The sequence below is a fragment of the Lactuca serriola genome, chromosome 5, assembly GCF_051521515.1.
Source record: "Lactuca serriola cultivar US96UC23 chromosome 5, Lser_US96UC23_V15, whole genome shotgun sequence".
Taxonomy (NCBI): domain Eukaryota; kingdom Viridiplantae; phylum Streptophyta; class Magnoliopsida; order Asterales; family Asteraceae; genus Lactuca; species Lactuca serriola.
Window position 1 is genome coordinate 320,609,906 of NC_136412.1, and position 20,987 is coordinate 320,630,892.

General features: G+C 35.9%; 3 protein-coding genes and 1 pseudogene across 4 annotated transcripts; all 4 read left to right on the plus strand.

Moving 5' to 3' along the window:
• Window positions 1–3,137: 3,137 nt before the first annotated feature.
• Window positions 3,138–4,980, plus strand: LOC145050887 (uncharacterized; annotated as a pseudogene).
• A 27-nt stretch (window positions 4,981–5,007) lies between these two features.
• LOC145050888 (uncharacterized) lies at window positions 5,008–5,331 on the plus strand. Its single transcript, XM_078999077.1, has one exon. It carries the CDS (start codon window positions 5,008–5,010, stop codon window positions 5,329–5,331), a length of 324 nt encoding a protein of 107 aa, XP_078855203.1.
• A 7,363-nt stretch (window positions 5,332–12,694) lies between these two features.
• LOC145055062 (calcium-binding protein CBP-like) lies at window positions 12,695–14,772 on the plus strand. Its single transcript, XM_079003345.1, has 5 exons — window positions 12,695–13,337; window positions 13,939–13,985; window positions 14,076–14,251; window positions 14,347–14,365; window positions 14,516–14,772. Exons 1-5 carry the CDS (start codon window positions 12,761–12,763, stop codon window positions 14,618–14,620), a joined length of 924 nt encoding a protein of 307 aa, XP_078859471.1. The 5' UTR covers window positions 12,695–12,760; the 3' UTR covers window positions 14,621–14,772.
• Window positions 14,773–19,006: 4,234 nt separating this feature from the next.
• Window positions 19,007–20,555, plus strand: LOC145055063 (threonine-tRNA ligase 2). Of its 2 annotated transcripts, none has more exons than XM_079003348.1 (4): window positions 19,007–19,160; window positions 19,677–19,719; window positions 20,043–20,113; window positions 20,265–20,555. In XM_079003348.1, the coding sequence occupies exons 1-4, from the start codon at window positions 19,095–19,097 to the stop codon at window positions 20,373–20,375; spliced, it is 291 nt and encodes a 96-aa protein (XP_078859474.1). In that variant the 5' UTR covers window positions 19,007–19,094; the 3' UTR covers window positions 20,376–20,555. The 2 variants fall into 2 exon arrangements, with proteins under 2 accessions (XP_078859474.1, XP_078859472.1); XM_079003346.1 differs by having other exon boundaries at window positions 19,008–19,160; window positions 20,037–20,113.
• Window positions 20,556–20,987: the final 432 nt, after the last annotated feature.

A 20,987-nucleotide genomic window follows, 5' to 3' on the forward strand; every position in this document is an offset into this window, starting at 1 on the left:
CCCATATAACTTACGAGACATTATTGTCTTACATACATGGGCGAAGGTTATATACGGCCAGGAGGGGTTATGCCCCCCCTGATTTTTTGTAACGATCAACTTCTATGGTATTAATTAATTTAATTTCTTGAATTTTAGTTGGGCTATGATTGGTAATTGACATCTTGGATTGGACCTTCATGATTATTGGGCCGAGATGTAAGATGCCCATAAGCTGTACGCGGGGCTTAGTGCCTTTAGTATGCGCGGGTTGTGAGAGGTATACGCGCAACGTACCATAAGGTATGCCCAGCGTACACGACCAGATGGCAAAACCCTAATTTTAGGGTTTGAGACGTATTTAAACCCCATTATAGCCTCCCATTTGGCCTCCTCACATATCATTCACTCCCAGAAAACCCTAGTTCGTCCCTTACTCCTTGTTTGTGTGTGGTTGATCTTTTGGAATCATTTTTGTGAAGAAAAGTTTGGAAGAAGAAGAAGAGAAGTGGAAGAATGAGAACTTGAGTATCTTGAGCTCAAGGATCTAGGATCATTTCTTCATTTGGCATCCAAAAGAGGTATAAAGCTCTCAACTTTCCTCTTGTAAGCTTAGATCTATGAGTTTTTGGAAGTTTGGACCTTTTAGGTCCAAAGGAAGGACCTTTATCATGCAACTTCGTTTTGGAGCTTGGGATTGCTATCCTTGAAGCTCAAAGTGTCCCTATAGCAGTAAAGTTTCAATCTTTGAGGCTTTCATGAAGCCATGCATGAGATCTATCCATCTTCTTGGAAGTAGTTGGTTGTTTTTAGAAGTTTGAGCTTATGTGAGTCTTGTAAGCCATCAAGTAAGCAACTTTATGGTTTAAGACATGGAATAACACCTGGATCTAAGATTGTAGATTCTGATTCGGAATATTAAGCACTTAATAGAAAAAGAACTTATCAGGGTATTACATCGAGCGTACGTGTAGGTACGCCCAGCGTACTCGCCATCAAGCAGTTACGCTAAGCGTACTCTGGAATATGCCCCGCGTAACGCAGTCAGTTTGGGCCTTGAGTATTGGGCCTCGGTGTGGGCTGCATTTTGGACCTAGGGCCTTAGTGGGCCAGCAGGAGTCAGATTATAGGCCAAGGGCAGTTTTGGGCTTATGAAGGGCTATATGTGAAGTAGGCCCAATTTAGTATAACGGGGCCATTGGTGGGCCTTTAATGGACCAGTGGTAGAATTAGAAAGAATTAAAGGGTTTGGGCCATGGTTATGACCCACATCATAGTAGGGGGTAAATAGTCATTTTACCCATCAAGAGATCCCCATTTTGATTAAGTATTTGATTTGTCATGATAGCCGGGGAGCAGCCGGGACAACAGTCAGGGATCTTTCACTCGGGTTTTCAGCAGTCAGCATTCCGAGGTGAGTTTCCTTCCAGAATGAACGGGTCTACGGCCACAATGTCGGCTCGTTAGTTTGTAGTTAGTTCCGGACTCCGGTCCGATGCAGTAGTTCAAGGTGCTTGATGTCTTTGTGATTTAAGCATGTCTATGTGTTATGTGTTTCGGACTTCGGTCCGATGTAGTATGTTGTATATGTGTTTATGCTAGTAGATATATTATGCTATGCTATGTTTAGTCAGTTCCGGACTTCGGTCCGATGCAGTCAGTTCCGGACTTCGGTCCGATGCAGCTAGTTCCGGACTTCAGTTCGATGCAGGGGATAAGGTCCCAGTCAGATTCCGGACTTCGGTCCGATGCAGTTTCCGGACTTCGGTCTGATGCAGAAGGCAAGGCCCTGGTCAGTTTCCGGACTTCGGTCCGATGCAGTGGGCAAGGCCCAATATGTGCTTTATATGTTATTGTATGGTATGTGGTAGTTTGGGGGAGCTCACTAAGCTTTGTGCTTACAGTTTCAGTTTTGGTTTCAGGTACTTCTGCTAGTAAAGGGAAGAGCTCGGGATGATGGCATGGCACACACCACAACTTCAGTTTAGCCTGGGAATCTACTATGATATTTTGATATGATTGATATAGTCTTGTTTTGAATACTGTTACTATGACTTTGAGTTACTCGTACCATGGTTTTATTATATATGACGTTTGATGTTGTGATTTTTAGTAATATTAAAACAAAAATTTTTGGGTCGTATTTTGGGTCGTTTCATTTTTTTATTAGAAGTCCACATAACCCATGTTTTTTTATCCACATTAAGCCGTATACATTAAAAAAATTAGGCTCCCCCCAATGCTTTCCAATAGTCCGAATGAAACAAAAGAAGGGATCGTCAAACTGCTGCTGACCTGTTGTGCTGTTGTGACCTGCTGTGCTGCACGCTGAAGAATAAAGTCTCCATCTGCTGTCGCTGCGCCCCTGTTACTTAACCAGGGTTTTTTTTGTCTTCACAATGCAAAAATCATAATCTCTCATCTCAATTATGTTTAACTGCCATGCGTTCCTTTCCTTGTTGGAATCAATGATTGATTTCATATATCTTTAACTGTTTAATTATTTTTGTCTAAATCAAAATCAATAATGTTTGATTGTTTTCAATTATGTTATATCATGTAATTGTTAGTTAATTGATTAGATTTTTGATTGTTAGGATTTAGGATTAATTTCATATATGTTTAAATGTTTGATTATTTTTTTCTAAATCAAAATCAACAATGTTTGATTGCTTTCAATTATGTTATATCATGTAATTGTTAGTTAATTGATTAGATTTTTGACTGTTAGGATTTAGGAGCATTGTTAGTTAAATGATTTCTCATAAATAAAATTTGTAGGATTTAGGAACATTGTTGGTTAATTGAATTCATAATTTTGCAATATGAGATTATGATTTCAATTTTGATTTTTATAGATACAATCATACAAAGCGTACAATTTTATGGGAAAGATGAAAATCATTGATTCTTTTTTCAAAAGAAAGAATGATGATGAATAAACTCATAATGAAAATCAACAAAGTAAACGTCACAAAGCTTCAACAAGTGAGCCGCAACCGCAAGAACATGAAAATCAACAAAAGAATGATATTTTTGAAGCTACACAATCAAATCCTAATGAAGTGGATCTTAAAAATCTAGAAAGAGATCCCACTAAACGAAAACAAATGTGGGAATATCCGGTTAATTTAAGGGAATAAGTAAGACGAGCTTATATGAATTTAGGACCTTTCCAAATACGTCTTCAAGAATATCATGCTAAAGGTTCAAAAAAACACCCTCATAGATTCCAATATTCTTGGTTCAACATTTTCCCTAATTGGTTAGAGTATTTTCCAACAACACATGCTTCTTATTGTTTTATTTGTTATATATTTAATGATAAGCCAAGTGTGTGCAATGGTTACGATGCATTTACTGTTAAAGGATTTGACAATTGGAAAAAAGTTAATGATGGGAAAAAGTGTGCATTCTTGAAGCACTTAGGTTGTTCGCAACATAGAAATGCTGTTACATTTGTTGAAAACTTGATGAATCAAGCAACACACATTGAAAATATCATAGTGAAGCAAAATGAAGCACAAATACTGAAGAATCGTTTACGATTAAAAGCTTCAATTGACACAGTTTGTTGGTTGACATTCCAAGATTGTGCTTTTTACGAGGCCATGATGAAACGCCTAATTCCAAAAATCGAGGTAATTTTCTTCAACTACTAAAACTTCTAGCATCTTATAATGATGAAGTTGTAAATGTTATATTAGAGAATGATCCTTATAATTCAAAGTATACTTCTGGAGATATTCAAAAAGAAATTCTTAGTATTATTGCAAATAAAGTTCGGAAGCATATTCGTAGTGAAGTCGGGGATTCATACTTTTGTGTCATGGTTGATGAGTCATGAGATGAGTCTAAAAAAGAGCAAATAGCCATAGTTTTGAGATTTGTTGATGCAGAAGGGATCATACGGGAAAGGTTCTTGGATTTGGTTCATGTTAGGGACACCTTATGATTAACCTTGAAAACAAATATGTGGACCCAACTTTTGCACTATCAGTTTGATGTTAGTAAAATTTGTGGCTAAGGTTATGATGGTGCTAGTAATAAGAGAAGGGAATGGAATGGATTGCAGGCACTTGTTCTGAAGGATTGTCCTTATGCGTATTATGTTCACTGCTTCACTCACAGATTACAACTAGCATTGGTGGCTGCTTCAAGGGAAATTATTCCTATACACCAATTTTTTACAAACTTAATTTTTATAATTAATGTAGTTTGTGCTTCTAGTAAACGACATGGTGAGTTACAAAAGGTAAAGGCAACTGAGATTGAACATTTATTGGAACTTGGTGAAATCGAATCAGGTAAAGGATTGAATCAAGTTGGAACATTAAGAAGAGCTGGTGATACACGTTGGGGTTCTCATTTTCATTCAATTTGCAATTTGCTTAACACGTTTGATTGTACTCGTGTTGTTCTCCAGGGAATAATTGATGATGTATCTACTACTTATTCTCAACGCAGAGATGCTGATGCAACTTACTGTTTCCTGAAATCATTTGAGTTTGTTTTTATTCTTCACTTGATGAAAGAAGTAATGGGAAAAATAATATACTTTCTCAAGATCTACAAAAGAAATCCCAATATATTCTTAATGCCATGGAGTTAGTTTCAGCAACAAAGGAGAGTCTAAATGATTTCAGGAACAACGGATGGGATTCTTTATTTGCACAGGTAAAGTTATTTTGTGAGAAACATCAACTAGATATGCCGGATATGAAAGCTTCATATACTTCTACTTGATACCTGCCTCGAAAAAATGATAATCATGTTACTTTTGAACATTTTTATCGAGTAGATTTGTTTACATCCACATTGGACAAACAGTTACATGAGTTGAATAATAGATTCAATGATCAAGCGATGGAGTTGTTAAATTTTAGTTCTACTTTAGTTTCAAAAGAACACCCTAAAGTGATTAACATTGATCATATTTGTCTTCTCGTTGAAAAGTATTATCCTAATGATTTTACGGAGCAAAAGAAAATTCAATTATGATATCAATTGGAGATTTTTAATATCGATATGACAAAGAATCCCAAGCTAAGTGGTGTATCAACTATTGCTGACCTATGCAAGGGTCTTGTAGAAACTCAGAAACGTGAGACATATTATTTGCTTGCTAGAGTGGTTCGGTTAATCTTAACACTTCTAGTTTCTACCGCAACAACAGAGAGGGGCTTTTCAGCAATGAAAATATTCAAGAACCGCCTTCGCAATAAGATGTCAGATGACTTTCTCGCAAACAACTTGGTGGTTTACATAGAAAGAGAAATTGTTGAAAACATTGATACGATATCAGTAATTAATGAATTTAAAGACTTTAAAGGTCGTCAGGCTGAGTTGTAATTCTTCTTTTAGGTATTTTTGGTGTTTAGTTGTTGAAAAATAATTTGTTTTTTTTATGTGTAAGAACCATAATTATAGGTATTTTGGGTGTTTAATTGCTGGAAAAATGGTTATTTTATGTGTAAAAATGTTAAATTTAGTTTTCTACTAATTCCCCCCCCCCCCACCCCCAAAGGAATCGTTCAAGCTCTGCCCCTGCTTACATATATCTTTTTAATGCCATGTATCTCAGGTTATTTTCAAAAATGAAACGACGTGAAAATTTAAAACAATTTTTCATTTTTCAAACCACATAAAACTCATATAATATTCTCAAATCTCATGTTCATCAAATGTCATCGTAATAAAACATATCCCAAGATCACAAAATATAATCAACTGTCAGTGTGTACGGATCATGCCGACACCTTCCCGTGATCCTCACTAGTACCTAAAACACATAACAGATAACACTGTCAGCATAAATGCTCAGCGAGTTCCCCAAAATACCACATACAACACATATTAGCCACTCGAGGCTATAACTCTGTATGACCCTCTAGTCAGTGTGTCTTAGTGGGACCCTGCAGTCCCATAACTCTAGGGACCCTCTGGTCCTAACTCTGTGGACCCTTTGGTCCTAACTCTCTGAATCATACATAGAACAAATCACATAGAAATAATGCAGTGTATCACATCATATAAATAGCATACAAGATACTCTGTCACATAACTCTAATTACCACTCTTGGTAAAGTATAGTGAGAAGACTCACCTCGGGTAACTCGGATAAATCTCGAACTCGATATACAGATCTAACCTTCGCCTAATCACCTAAAATTAATACTCATAATCAATACGACTCTCAAAGGCTAGACTAACCCTTCTCTAAATTCTCTCAGAAGGGTAAAAGACCATTTTACCCCTCTAATGGTTCAACAGTCCAAATATTGACTAAACCCTAAAAGTCAACGAAAGTCAACCCTCCGGAGTACGCGGCGCGTAACAACTTTGTACGCTGGGCGTACTCTAATACTTCATAGAATCGGGGAGCTCAACCCCCTACGCTATGCATACTGGGATTATGCCCGGCGTAAAGTCCCAGTCTTGTACTCTTTTTGATTTTTGGTCTTAAACGGTTAAGACATAAGCTCAAATTCCAGATCTGACTATTTTAAGGCCACTTAATCCATAAAGTCGAAACCTTTAAGCCTTTTCATGGCTGTAAAGGTCACCAATCACTCCAAACACCTCTCTTCTTTCCTCATTAAGCCCTTATCGCATGCATGACTTAATATTGACGTCCAAGATTGGATTTTTATGAACCTACAACACATATTACACTGGAATAGGGTAGATCTAAGCTTATGGAGACCCTTTGCTCATTAAGTCTCCACCTAGGAACCAAAAACCCTAAAAATGGGTCCATAAAGCAAAAATCAAAGATGACAAGGAAAGCTTTGAGCTTTTTACCTCCAAGTGAAGCTCCAACCTCTGTAGAACTCGGATCTAAGATTGTCCTCCAACTTTTAGCTTCCACAATGGCCTCCTCTTCTTCTTCACCACCACAAAATGGCACTTTCAAGCTTAAGAACACACACAAGCTTATAAGGGGGTTTTGCTCTCTTAGGGTTTCACTCTCTGTATTATGGTGGCTGGGGTAAGGACCATATCATTCCTTTTATAGCCCTCAAGTCTCATTTAGGGTTTTGCATCTGATCCAGTTACGCCCAGCGTAACTTTGGTACACCTAGCGTACCTAATTGAGTCCGCATCCATAATAAGCACATGAGTACGCGCATCGTACTCTTCAGTATGCCCAGCGTACTCGTTTGCAACATTTTTCACTTAAGGGCTAAAATTGACAATTTGGTAAAGAAAAAGCGTTAAATAGATGTACCTAAATTTTGGGATGCTACAATTCTCCCCCACTAGAACCAGACTTCGCCTTCGAAGTCTCGTGCCATAAACAACTCCGGATGCTGCTCCTGCATCTCCGACTACGACTCCCAAGTCAGCTCAGACCCTCTCCGATGTTGCCACTGGACCTGAACTAGGGGCACCTCCTTGTTCCTCAGAACTTTGATCCTCCGATCCATAATTAGTACTGGCCTCTAACGTAATTCAGGTTCACATCTATCAGAATATCCTCCGGTAGCACTACTGTTGTCTCATCAGCTATACACTTCCTCAGCTGGGACACGTGGAAGGTGTCGTGGATCTGACTCAACTCCTCGGGAGCTCCAAATGGTATGCTACCTTACCCACTCTGGCGATCGCCCCTGAAAGGACCAATGTATCGGGGCCCTAATTTGCCCCTCTCCAAGGAGATACCTTCAGGAGTACAAAGTCTCCAACTTGGAACTCGTGCTCGGATCGTTGTCTATCCGCGTAACTCTTCTGGCGACTCTAGGCTGTCAGTAATCTCTGTCTGACCTGCTGGATCTGCTCCGTTGTCTTAAGCACTATCTCAGTGCTACCCATCACTCGCTGCTCCACCTCGCCCCAACAGATAGGGGTCCTACACTTCCCATAAAACAGCTCAAAGGGAGGCATACCAATGCTCGAGTGGTGGCTATTGTTGTAGGAAAAATTATGAATCCCAACTTCCACCGAAATCCATAACACATGCTCGGAGCATGTCCTCGAGCATTTGAATCGTCCACTCACTTTGACCAAACATATATCTCCGCTAGCTTCTCTGTAGAAGAACTCTCACTGATAGCAAGGAAGTGAGCGCTCTTCATCAACCGATCCACAATCACCCAAATTGCATCAACACCCCTCGCGGTCCTCGGCAATTTGGTGATAAAATCCATAGAAATCTGTCCCCACTTCCACTAAGGAACCTCTAATGGCTGCAGCTTGCCATGCAGATGTTGATGCTCGGCCTTAACTCAGCGACAGGTGAAGCACCTCTCCACTACCCACGCAACATCCCTCTTCATACAGGGCCACCAGTAATCTCTCTTTAGGTCCAAATACATCTTAGTGGCCCCCGAATGGATCGAGAATCTTGATTTGCGCCTTCTCCATCAGTATGGTATGCACCCCGCTCGAAAACGACACCCAAATTCGACCATGAAAGGTCATAAGCCCCCGACTATCGGTAACAAACTCGGATACCTGCCCAGTCACCCGCTCTCTCTTGCGGTTCTCCGGTCTCACAGCCTCTGCCTGGGCCTCTCGGATGGTATCCAACACCGGAGTCATCACCGTCATCCTCATACGAATATCTCGTATCAGGGCACTCTAGGCCCTGCTTCTCAGGGAATCGACTACCACATTAGCCTTGCCCGGTAAGCTTTGCAGAAGTGAAATCCTCCGTCACTAACTTCCACTAGTCCTTTGCTCCCAAGAGAAGCTGGTTCAGCGCGAATCGTATCCTCAGATGCTCCAGACATGAACATGTGTAGAAGCATCCCTTAATGTCATAGATCCATCTCATCGCAGCTATCGGATCCCGAGTCCCATCAAACTCTGGTGGCTTCGTATTGCTGAACTCCTGGTACAGCAACGAGTCACCCCCCTGCAGCCTGGCAGCGGTGGTCACAGCAACAGCAACATTAGTAAGAGCAGTGTACCACTCATCAAAAGTCTCGATCAGCATGGTCTTGATAGACCCAAACATCTTTGATATCTCAGATCGGATGTCCGCATCCACCTCCTCATGAATCATCCGGTGAATCTCCTCATCGCTGACTTCGCTGCTCTCTAGAGTGTGGCGCGTACTCACCATGATGTCTCTGAAACACAACACAAAAGAAATCAGAGACCCGCTAGAGTATCCTTGCACTCGATCACTCAACCCTACTTATTCCTTAGTACCCTAAGGCTTCTTACTTGGACTGCTCACTGATCCGATGTTTCCAGTAGTACGAGCCCTATACTACTTTCCACACCGCATCAACATTCACCCCAAGTCCTCCTCCTAGTATCCCAGATCACAAGTACTCTATATCTCTCTACGCACTGGCTACTCTCCAGTAGGCCACTCATAAGCTCCTCACAGCTACCTACTCGCTCTCGAAGTATCTCATAGCAGCAGTAATCTCCTAGGCTAACACATCACAAATCAGGCCACTCTAGTCCTAGATATGAATACCTAGCCTACTCTAGCATGCATAGCATATCACATAATATCTCATAACACATAATGTAAGGGTATTTTGGGAAATCACCGTTCGGGCGCTGGCTAATCGTACACACTTCTCCGCTCTGCCTTTCTCAAAATCTTTTACTCTTTTAGAAAAAAATTGTTTCTTTTATGAAAAATTTCCTCAAATCCTCAGTTTGAGTTCAGATACGACCAAAGGTGCATCCGAATCCCTCAAACTAAGGCTCTGATACCAACTTGTAACGACATGAAAATTTAAAACAAATTTTCATTTTTCAAACCACATAAAACTTATATAATATTCTCAAATCTCATGTTCATCAAATGTCATCGTAATAAAACATATCCCAAGATCACAAAATACAATCCTCTATCAATGTATACGGATCATGCCGACGCCTTCCTGCGATCCTCGGTAGTACCTGAAACACATAACACATAACACTGTAAGCATAAATGCTTAGCGAGTTCCCCAAAATACCACATACAACACATATTAGCCACTCGAGGCTATAACTCTGTATGACCCTCTAGTCAGTGTGTCTTAGTGGGACCCTCCAGTCCCATAACTCTGGGGATCCTCTGGTCCTAACTCTGTGGACCCTTTGGTCCTAACTCTGTGGACCTTCCGATCCTAACTCTGTATACTCTGAATCATACATAGCACAAATCACATAGAAATAATGCAGTGTATCACATCATATAAATAGCATACAAGATACTCTGTCACATAACTCTAATTACCACTCTTGGTAAAGTATAGTGAGAAGAATCACCTCGGGTAACTCGGATAAATCTCGAACTCGATATACAGATCTAACCTTCGCCTAATCACCTAAAATAAATACTCATAATCAATACGACTCTCAAAGGCTAGAATAACCCTTCTCTAAATTCTCTCAGAAGAGTAAAAGACCATTTTACCCCTCTAATGGTTCAACAGTCCAAATATTGACTAAACCCTAAAAGTCAACGAAAGTCAACCCTCCGGAGTACGCGGCGCGTAACAACTCTGTACGCTGGGCGTACTCTGATACTTCACAGAATCGGGGAGCTCAATCCCCTACGCTATGCGTACTGGGATTATGCCCAACGTAAGTCCCAGTCTTGTACTCTTTTTGATTTTTGGTCTTAAACGGTTAAGACATAAGCTCAAATTCCAGATTTGACTATTCTAAGGCCACTTAATCCATAAAGTCAAAACCTTTAAGCCTTTGCATGGCTGTAAAGGTCACCAATCACTCCAAACACCTTTCCTCTTTCCTCATTAAGCCCTTATCTCATGCGTGACTTAATTTTCACGTCCAAGATTGGATTTTTATGAACCTACAACACATATTACACTGGAATAGGGTAGATCTAAGCTTATGGAGACCCTTTGCTCATAAAGTCTCCACCTTGGAACCAAAAACCCTAAAAATGGGTCCATAAAGCAAAAATCAAAGATGACAAGGAAAGCTTTGAGCTTTTTACCTCCAAGTGAAGCTCCAACCTCTGTAGAAATCGGATCTAAGCTTGTCCTCCAACTTCTAGCTTCCATAATGGCCTCCTCTTCTTCTTCACCACCACAAAATGGCACTTTCAAGCTTAAGAACACACACACAAGCTTATAACGGGGTTTTGCTCTCTTAGGGTTTCACTCTCTAGATTATGGTGGCTGGGGTAAGGACCATATCATTCCTTTTATAACCCTCAAGTCTCATTTAGGGTTTTGCATCTGAGCCAGTTACGCCCAACGTACCTAATTGAGTCTGTGTCCATAATAAGCGCATGAGTACGTGCAACGTACTCTTCAGTACGCCTAGCATACTCGTTTGCAACATTTTTCACTTAGGGGCTAAACTTGACAATTTGGTAAAGAAGAAGGGTTAAATAGATGTACCTGAATTTCGGGATGTTACAAAAAAGAAAGATGATGGATGGAATTTAGAAGTTAAGAGATAAATAATATAGTGGAACTTGTCAAATTCCTTATTAGTTGTATCGATATAATTCTTATTTGGTTGCTATGATTTATATGATGCTTAATGGTAACACCAATGTTTTAATCATAATTCATAAATGTAGCTTGAATTTAATGAGATAGTTGATGTATATGTTAGAGGGAGCTTGAATTGCTCGGAATGAATATCCACCACAAGTAAATTTGATGGGTACTAGTTCAATTGGATAGCTCAAAAAGCTCTAACTATTAGTTAGATCCTTGCTGAATGAAGTTATTTCGATTCAAAAACTGATATAACTAAAAATATATATTAGAATTATGTTTGATAAAATACGTTCAACTCAAATATTAAATATAGATAAGATTCCAAATACTAATACACATATAGGGTTGAAAATAACTTCTTACAATCATCAAGTCATTCAATTCAATAATATCTTAACCTTTAACACGTTCTTGTCTAACATAGTTGAAGCTTCTTGACACATGCTTAATTAATTAATCCATGGGACGAGAAGAAGGACTAATGATGGATGCATGATCGTTTAAGAAATAAAATATGATTTTGGGTACTTTAAAATTAAAATAACTAAATCAAAAAAAAAAAATAATCCTTATAAATCCTTTTTCTTTATATTATAAATACGCAAGTTGATAAACAAAAAATGGATAAATACTAAAAGGCATATGGCAAGTGGATCAGATACGCGTTGAAAAAGAAAATAACTATTTTATTGAATATTGGTAACTTGTTTAATCAAAAGTTTTCATATAATAGAATAAAATCAAAAGTCTAAAAGTTAATAAATACAAAAATATTCTATAATGAAAAGTTCAAAACAGTATCTTGGATAATTTAATCGTCAAAAATCTCAATAACTTTTTCCTTAAATATAAATTAATGAAACGATATTAACTTTTACATGTATATTATATATTTTTTTTATAAAAATTTAGAATTTTCTTAGAGACAAAGAATGTAAATAATAATATATTGTTTTCAATTTACATGAAGAGTTAATATGGTTTTTCAATGACAATTTATTTATAAAATAGCTAAATGATTACACAATGTTAATATTTGGTAAAAATATTTATTTTGCTTATGTTGTAGAAGAATTAAGTTTTAAAAAAAAATCATTTGCATTATTTATATAAATTATAAAGTGTAAAGTATAAACTGCATAAATATATCTCACAAATCGCAATATTTCATATTCCCATTTGAAAATTAAGTTGTAATATGTGGTGGCTTTGAAGTTTTATTCAAATGGCATTTTCGTAATAATATTCCCATTTTTTTAATATATATATACTTCACAAATAACCTCTTCTCACAAAATACACATATCATCGCTTACTTCAAACCCCCCCTCTGAAAAATCATCATGTCTGGATACCCCCATAACACACCGGGATACGGTGCTCCACCGTCATCACAGCCATACTCCTCCGCCCCTTACGGCGCCCCAGCTCAACCCTACGGTGCCCCAGCACAACCTTACGGCGCTCCGGCCCCAGCACAACCCTACGGCGCCCCTGCACAGCCCTACGGCGCATCACAGCCTCCACATGGTCACCCTCAACAATCCCCTTACGCACCGGTAGCCAGTCCATACGGCGCACCACCGCCTTCAGCCCCTTACGGCGCACATCCAGAAACTAAACCGCCAAAAGAGAACAAACCCTCATCCTCCCCCTACGGTGCTCCTCAACCCGGCGGTGGATACCCACAGGCACAGGGTGGATACGGAAGCCCGTTTTCGGCTCTTCTTCCGTCGACGTTTCCTCCAGGAACAGATCCGAACGTGGTGGCGTGCTTCCAGGTCGCCGATCAGGACGGAAGTGGAATAATTGATGATAAGGAATTGCAGAGGGCTTTGTCTTCGTACAATCAAAGCTTCAGTATTCGTACTGTTCATCTTCTTATGTATACCTTCACCAACACGAACACTAGGAAGATCGGTAAATCCCTCTCTCTCTAGAATTTCACTTTCTCTCTCACACACAAACACGTACTGGTTTTGCTTGGTTGCGTTTCGTTTCCGATCGCCCATTGAATTAGAGGTGAAACGTGTCGTCCGCCGCGTATTTTAGTAGATGTCGTTTGAATTTGATGGGACGGAAAACGCGTATGACGGGCCCCACTGTAGTACTCCACGTCAGCATCGTGGGCCCGGTGTTAGATAAACAACTTCACTGCAAAAGTCACCATCTACATCAGACCCTATTTTAAAATTTAAAATCGTGGTACTATGATTATTATAGTTTATAAAAATATTTTAATTATTTATAATTAATGACTGTTAAACAATGTATTATTTATAATTAATAATCTTCAGTGCCGGGTCAAATCTCTAAGTCAATCCTGTATAATTTCGGGTATTTTTGAAAAATAATAATAACTGATACCCGATCCGAGTTGCATTTTTGGGTATTCAGGTTAGGGAAGACCGGGTTTTAATCTGGGTCGGGTATAAGCAGTTAGATTTTTCAGTAGACAATGTTTTAATATAAAAAATAAAAATAAATTAATTAAATTATTTAACCCTCGTATTGATTTCAGGACCGAAAGAATTCACACAAGTGTTCTACAGTTTACAAAATTGGAGGGTGAGTCTTAATACTTCTTCTTTCTCCATTATCGCTTTTTTTTTGAAGATTTTTTGTCAGATCGAATTTCTTATATTTATATATTTGCAGGCAAATTTTGAGAAATTTGATAGAGATCGCAGTGGGAAGATCGATCAGAATGAATTGAGAGAGGCGCTGATGAGTCTAGGGTTTGCAGTTTCACCTGTTGTTTTGGATTTGCTGGTTTCAAAGTTTGATAAGACTGGTGGAAAGAACAAAGCTATCGAATACGACAACTTCATTGAGTATGTTATTATTTATATTATATAGTTTTATATTTTCCTTATTTTGTTTAGTCGTCTCTAATGGGTTTTTTTATTTCATGTTCCCATCGTTCCAGATGTTGCTTGACTGTTAAGGTATGTATCCAACTTAGGCCGACTTTCTTTTTCTATTATTTGAGTTTTGTTTTGTAACGATTTGTTCAAAATTAAATGACTAAATACTTTTTGGACCAAAATTGCAAAAATTAATCGTTGTTTATACGGTGTGTTTGTTGGTGATTTCAGGGTCTAACGGAAAAGTTCAAGGAGAAGGACACGGCATACACGGGGAACGCGACGTTCACATATGAAGCGTTCATGTTGACCGTTTTGCCCTTTCTCATTGCTTAGGGTTTGTATCTACAACAATCTTGTTTAATATTAGGTTTGAGTTCCTTTGGTAAATCAACCTTGCTTGTTTTCTTTTTCTTTAATGTTCCCATGTATTTTCAATTTTCTCTGTGATGTTTTGGTTGCTAATAAAATGTTTCACAACTTCTTAATGATTGGCATAAAGGGTATATCGGTAAAGTTGCACAAGTTCGTAGGTTTGAGTTTTGAAAATAGTTTTTTTCTTAGGATGTGTATGAAAGGGTGCATATGAAAACTTTTGATTTTTCTTTTTAAACGAGATAAGGGATTTTGAATGCATTTTGGTTGCTAGTAAAATGTTATTTGATTATTGCATCATTATTGAAAGAACGTGAATAGTTTTATTTGGTGAAAAATTACAATATCCCCAAAGTCTCTGTTTGGCCTGCATAATGTAGTTTATGTTTTTGGGTTTATTTTAATTTAGTGTTAGATGAAATTGTTAAAGTAGCTAATAATCTAAGGGCTATTTGTTACAACTAAATGATTTGGTGTTGTGTTGAACCATTATTGGCGTGTATTGGATAGCTTATGTTTGTTGAGACTTTTAAAAAAGCTAATAAGCGGTTGTTTTGTAGAAATAGAGTGATCTAGTGTTGAACAATAGAGGCACAACTCATTAATTAAGCCATGCATTCCATTAAGAAAAAAACCACATGTACTACCACTCTGACTTCTCTTTGTCATTTGACACGCCTAATTCTCCTTTGCCAAAACCTTTTTAAATAGCATTTTAAGCTCTTAACAACTTGTCTGATTTAATAAAGAGCTTAATCCGAATCCATTTTCCAAAAAATGATCATTCACTTGATCATAAATTTCTCATTTCAACTTTTATGCTCACAATCAATTAAGCTCCACCAACAATTCATCTACATGTCTTAATTCATTAAGACACGAGTTTAATTTCAAGTATCTTTAATACTTCATTTACTTGGGGTTCGCCACCCTTACACATAACCTGGTTGATTCTTCAACATCATGAAAACCTATTAAGCTTCATGGATATATCATCAATATGTGTTTAATCTATTAAGATATGAGCTTAATTTCACTTATCTAACAAATCATCTAATTAGGGCTTGAGTTCATCAATTTCAAATTCATGGATTCCGCCATAAATTTACCATAAGAAACTTAAAAGCATGATCACAACATTTTTAACTACATCATATTATGGATTCAAGTCATTTGAACAAAGTTCTTTTCTTTCAACTCCATTATTAGTGGACATTAAAACTTAACTAGAGGAGAGAAGAGTTACCTTAATCTACTTAGATGATTTGATTCTTGCTTCTCCTTGCAATCCCATGGGTGTAGCTTCGGTTTTTGGCCTAAACCTTCAAAAAACCGTTCCTCTTTTCTGCCTCTCGAGATGATATGAGAAGAACAAATGACCAAATCAAAGTTGATAAGGATCTCATCATGTCGGGTTATGCTTCACGTAACCCACATGTACCGATGTACGTGTATGGTAATGTTTAAGTTGCATTGCGTCATCCAATATGTACACATCATGTACTTGCTACCCTCAGTTCAACATCGTACTTTTGTATGTGTCACGTTCACCGTTCTACGTCAAAAAGGCCTATTGGATTATGTGTTCTTAGCAAATCTTCCATTTTTATCCTTACAACCAAAATTTCACAATCAATGATTTAAATCCAGTTCTAATGATCATAATCACAACTTCTAAGAAGTGTATTAACACATACAATATATATCAATTGAACTTGGCATTCAAGATTTCATAAAATACCCTTCTAAATTAGAATTCACATACACTAATAATCATTTAAATTTTTGGGGATGTTACAATTATCTTGTATTTTACCTAAAACTTAATCAATTAATAGAAAAAAAATCTCACAGTCTACTCAAGTTATGCTAAGTGGCAAAGTCATGGTTGTGAGAATTCTTTGCCAGTCGGACTGGTTTTGTACTACATTATTATTATTATTATTATTATTATTATTATTATATGATTTCTGCCCAACAACGGGTTATGGAAAAGCCCAATTAACACAATCTTAGATAATATATACAGTTGTCCTAATACAATTAAGTATGACCAATCGAATTGTATTAATCCAATTGAACGTTGGATTGAATCACTTTTAGTTGTCCTAATACAATTAACTATGACCAATCGAATTCTATTAATCCAATTGAACGTTGGATTGAATCACTTTTATTAGGGCTGACAATTCTCGATACGACCCGCGACACGACACAAAATAATTGGGTTTGAGTTGAGTTTTTCAACCCGCCAACCCGTTTATTAAACGGGTCATATATGAGTTTCTCAAAAAATAAACGGGTTGACCCGCCAACCCGTTTATATTTTTAATAAAAAAATTATTTTATTTTTAAATGCATTTATGTATCAAGTAATAAGTATTAATATTTAATAAGTATTATATAATATATACCAATGATTCATAGGTCATTTGATTGTTTTGACATTTTGACTCGTGGTGGATAGCCTAAGGTTATAAGTCATAACTTGTAATGAAAAGTCTGTAACCATTTTAACCATTTGCCCTAAATAATCAAATCGCGTATGAGCGTATCTCCCTCTTTAGCTCTTCCAGACTTCCAGTCTCCCGATCTCCGACAGCCCCACTCTCCCCTCTGTTACTCTGTGATTGAAATCAGGTATCGAAATCACAAACGAAGTTGACGCCTAAAGGCTGAAGCGGTGAAGCCCTGAACGTGAGTTGCCAATACAATCTTCTGGTATGTTCCAAACCCGCTAACCCCTATAAATAAATGGGTTGGCGGGTCATATATGAGTTTATATTCCAAACCCACCAACTCGTGACCCGCCAACCCGTGACCTGTATATTTAAATGGGTCGTGTTTGGTTGACATATTTTGACCCGCCAACCAGCGACACGCTAACTTGAACACGACACGATTGTCACGCCTAATTTTTATCAATTGAATATTTATTTGAAAACTTGTTGTGAGGATTGGTGAGGCTTTTTTAATTAATTAGAAAAATAAATATGAAATGGAGAAAATATAAAATAAGTAAGTGGATAAAAATTAAAAAGGGGAATGTTATCTTTTTACATGCATTTAAGGGAAAACTGCAATAAAGTCATTATATATTGGTCTTATAATCAATTTAGTCATTATATTTTTTATTCAATTAAGTCCCTAAAACTGGTAATAGTATTCAATTTAAACCCTTTTACTTGGACAACAGGTCATTCAATTTTTAAATATTACATTTTTGGTCAAGATTTCAAAATTTATTACAAATTTGGTCCAAAATTTACGCGTTTGGCCTAAATTTTAATTTTTATTATAAATTTGGTCCAAAATCTACCCTTTTGGCCCAAATTTTAGAATTTTGTTATGAATTCATCCTAACTTTAGTTTTTTTTTTACAACTTTTTTTTTTCTCAAAATTTTGTTTCGAATATGTTTTTTTCTTTATAAAATCATATTTATACAAAAAAACATATTTTCACATAAAAAATCTTATATTTTCTATATAATTTAAAAAAAAAAACTTTTTTGTATACGAAATATATGTTTATAAAAATAGGTATTTATTAAGTACATAAATATATACAAATTTTTTTTTTATAAAAAGTGTATATAAACACATATTCATAAAAAAATGTAAGCAAATACCTATTTCATAGTAAACATGCATATATATAAAAAATCTTATATTTTCTATATGCATGTTTACTATTTATAAAATATATTTATATATAAATATCTTTATAAAAATGTGTTTGAATACAAATGCATTTATTATAAAATAGATATTTATAAAATATATTTATATATAAATAGGTTTTTACAAAACAAATGTATACAAACACTTATTTGGGTGCATATAAATATGTTTTTACAAAAAAAATGTATACGCTTACTATGAAATAGATGTTTGTCTACATTTTTATAAAAATATGTGTTTGCATACAAATGTATTAATAAAATAGGTGTTTGTATAGATGTTTTTTGAAAAATACATGTATGTATACATTTGTTTTAAAAAAATGGGTTTGTATATATTTATATACTTAATAAATACCTATTTTTATAAATAGGTATTTCGTATACAATTTTTTTTAAAAAAAGATTTTATATAGAAAGTATAAGATTTTTTATGTGAAAAAATATATATATTTTTTGTATAAATATGATTTTATAAAGACAAAACATATTCGAAAATTGGATGACCTGTTGAGATGATAAATTTATCAATTTTTGGGACTTAATTGAATAAAAAAAATATAAGGATTAAAAAAATATAAGGATTAAAAAAAGAATCATACTAATTTCTCAAAATTAGGACTAGACCTGTAGAAAGGTGTATAACTCAGGGACTAAAACTGCAATTAATTAGAAAGGGAAAAGGGTAAATTTCTCCCCCCTGCTTGGCTTAAGGTTTTTGTCCTTCTGATGTGGTTGTGAGGAAGAGAGAGAGATGGCGGCATCAAATGATCTTCAAGAAGCCCTAAAACCCTTTTATCAAAGAGCCTCTGAGGCAGAGGTTAGCAGTAATCCTTCACTTCTATTCAATTAATACATCGTTTTAATAAGTAGCTTTATAAGCTAATAAGATCTTTTTCTGCATAAATTCAAAGAAAGTCTCAGATTTTGTTACTAGCTCTTAGTCTGTATTCATTTACATAAGAATTCGGATTGTATGTATGCGTAAATATACACCCTAGGAACGAGTCCTGCTACATCATACTTATTAGGGTTTAGGGTTTGTGTTTAGCCTCGAATATAATTTCACTTGGATTAACCTCAGAATGCAAAAATTCTGATACATTTGAATGTTTTCACTAAATAAAACCGAAAATACCAATTTTGTAGCCCTAAATGAAGGAATTTACATGATTGAAGCATCTTTTATTGTATTGGGGCACTATCTGTGATCAATACTGCTATATGCATTATATTATATTACATACTCTGTCTTCAAGTATGCATATTAATGTGATTTTTAGCCTTAGAACATAATTGAATAGAATTATCTGATTAGCTTGTGTTTAATCTAAAGGAACGTTTGGCAAGACTTGAAGCTGCTTTTTCTACAAGAAAAGGTTGGTTCTTTAGTTTCTTACTCAAGTGAAATACAATAGTTAAGCACAAAAATGTTATTTTTATGTTAATTTAAGTTTATAATAGAAAATAGTTATTGTTTAGTTTTGGAAAATAACAAAAATAAGTAATTAGTATTTTGATTTTTAACAAAACATTGGTGATTTGGTGTTATAGAATAGTTGATAAATACTTTTATAACTAATTAACTAATAAGTAATAACTATAACATATCATTCCATTCCATCATTATTTTGGTAGAATAAATCATTTGATTCCAACATTTTTTTACCTGTTTCATTTTTATGGGATTTGGTAGCTGGAGACACTGGAAATGAGGAACTATTAAATAAAGTAGCTCAACTGCAAAGAATGTTAGAAGATGAAAAAGAAAAGGTGAACTATTGTAGTACTACCTTCATTTTAAAAATATGCAATGTTTTATTTGACACGTATTTTATATAGAAAAGCTCTCTAAAAAGTAATAAGTATTTATCGATCAAAGAGTATATAATATTTTGTCATTTTTTTTATAACTATAATCCAGGCTTTGAAGGAGGCGCAAAAGGCTAGTGAAGAAAATGCAAAACTCCGTTATCGTATAACTCATCTAACAAGAGCATTACAGAAGGCTGATAGTGATTTAGCTTCGAAATAAAATGAGTAAAAAATAGTTAAATCTTATATTAGTTCAATGATTTTTGATGATAGGAGTCCGAAACATGCTTGTTGTAAGGTGAAATGGTTCCAAATTGATTCAAAGAACAATGTATTGCAATTTAATTGGATTTTAGTGTTGGCATTTGGCAACAATAAAAAGGGAAACAGACTTATTAAAGTAATTAACTTTTCGGTTTGTTCACATCTGGGTAACTATTTTTTTTGTATACATCTAAGTAATGAATTTTTTAGAAGTGTTCACATATGACCATTATGACCGGCTGTAGTAGGTTACATTCAGTTATAACCTGTCATAATGGTCATATGTGAACACTTCCAAAAAATTCGTTACCTAGATGTATACAAAAAAAAAAGATAGTTACCCAGATGTGAACAAACCGAAAATGTAAAAATAAATTACATGAATCGTCCATGTGGTTTGGGTATTTTGTGCGTTTGGTCCCTAACTTATTTTTTAATTTGGATAATCTCTACTGTTTATTTTTGTTGTGTGTTTGGTCCTATCTTACCTCAAAAGACTGTGCTCTTTTGAATTTATTTTTGAATTAATTTTCTTATTTATGTATTTATTTTTTTATATATTAAAAAA

Excerpts from the sequence above, each read along its gene's own strand:
- LOC145050888 (XM_078999077.1), top strand. The coding sequence starts at position 5,008 with ATGACAAAGAATCCCAAGCTAAGTGGTGTATCAACTATTGCTGACCTA.
- LOC145055062 (XM_079003345.1), top strand. The coding sequence starts at position 12,761 with ATGTCTGGATACCCCCATAACACACCGGGATACGGTGCTCCACCGTCA. Across the intron at positions 13,338-13,938 it reads CACGAACACTAGGAAGATCG|GACCGAAAGAATTCACACAA; the intron begins GTAAATCCCTCT and ends TATTGATTTCAG. Across the intron at positions 13,986-14,075 it reads ACAGTTTACAAAATTGGAGG|GCAAATTTTGAGAAATTTGA; the intron begins GTGAGTCTTAAT and ends ATATATTTGCAG.
- LOC145055063 (XM_079003346.1), top strand. The coding sequence starts at position 19,095 with ATGGCGGCATCAAATGATCTTCAAGAAGCCCTAAAACCCTTTTATCAA. Across the intron at positions 19,720-20,036 it reads TGCTTTTTCTACAAGAAAAG|CTGGAGACACTGGAAATGAG; the intron begins GTTGGTTCTTTA and ends GGGATTTGGTAG. Across the intron at positions 20,114-20,264 it reads TAGAAGATGAAAAAGAAAAG|GCTTTGAAGGAGGCGCAAAA; the intron begins GTGAACTATTGT and ends ACTATAATCCAG.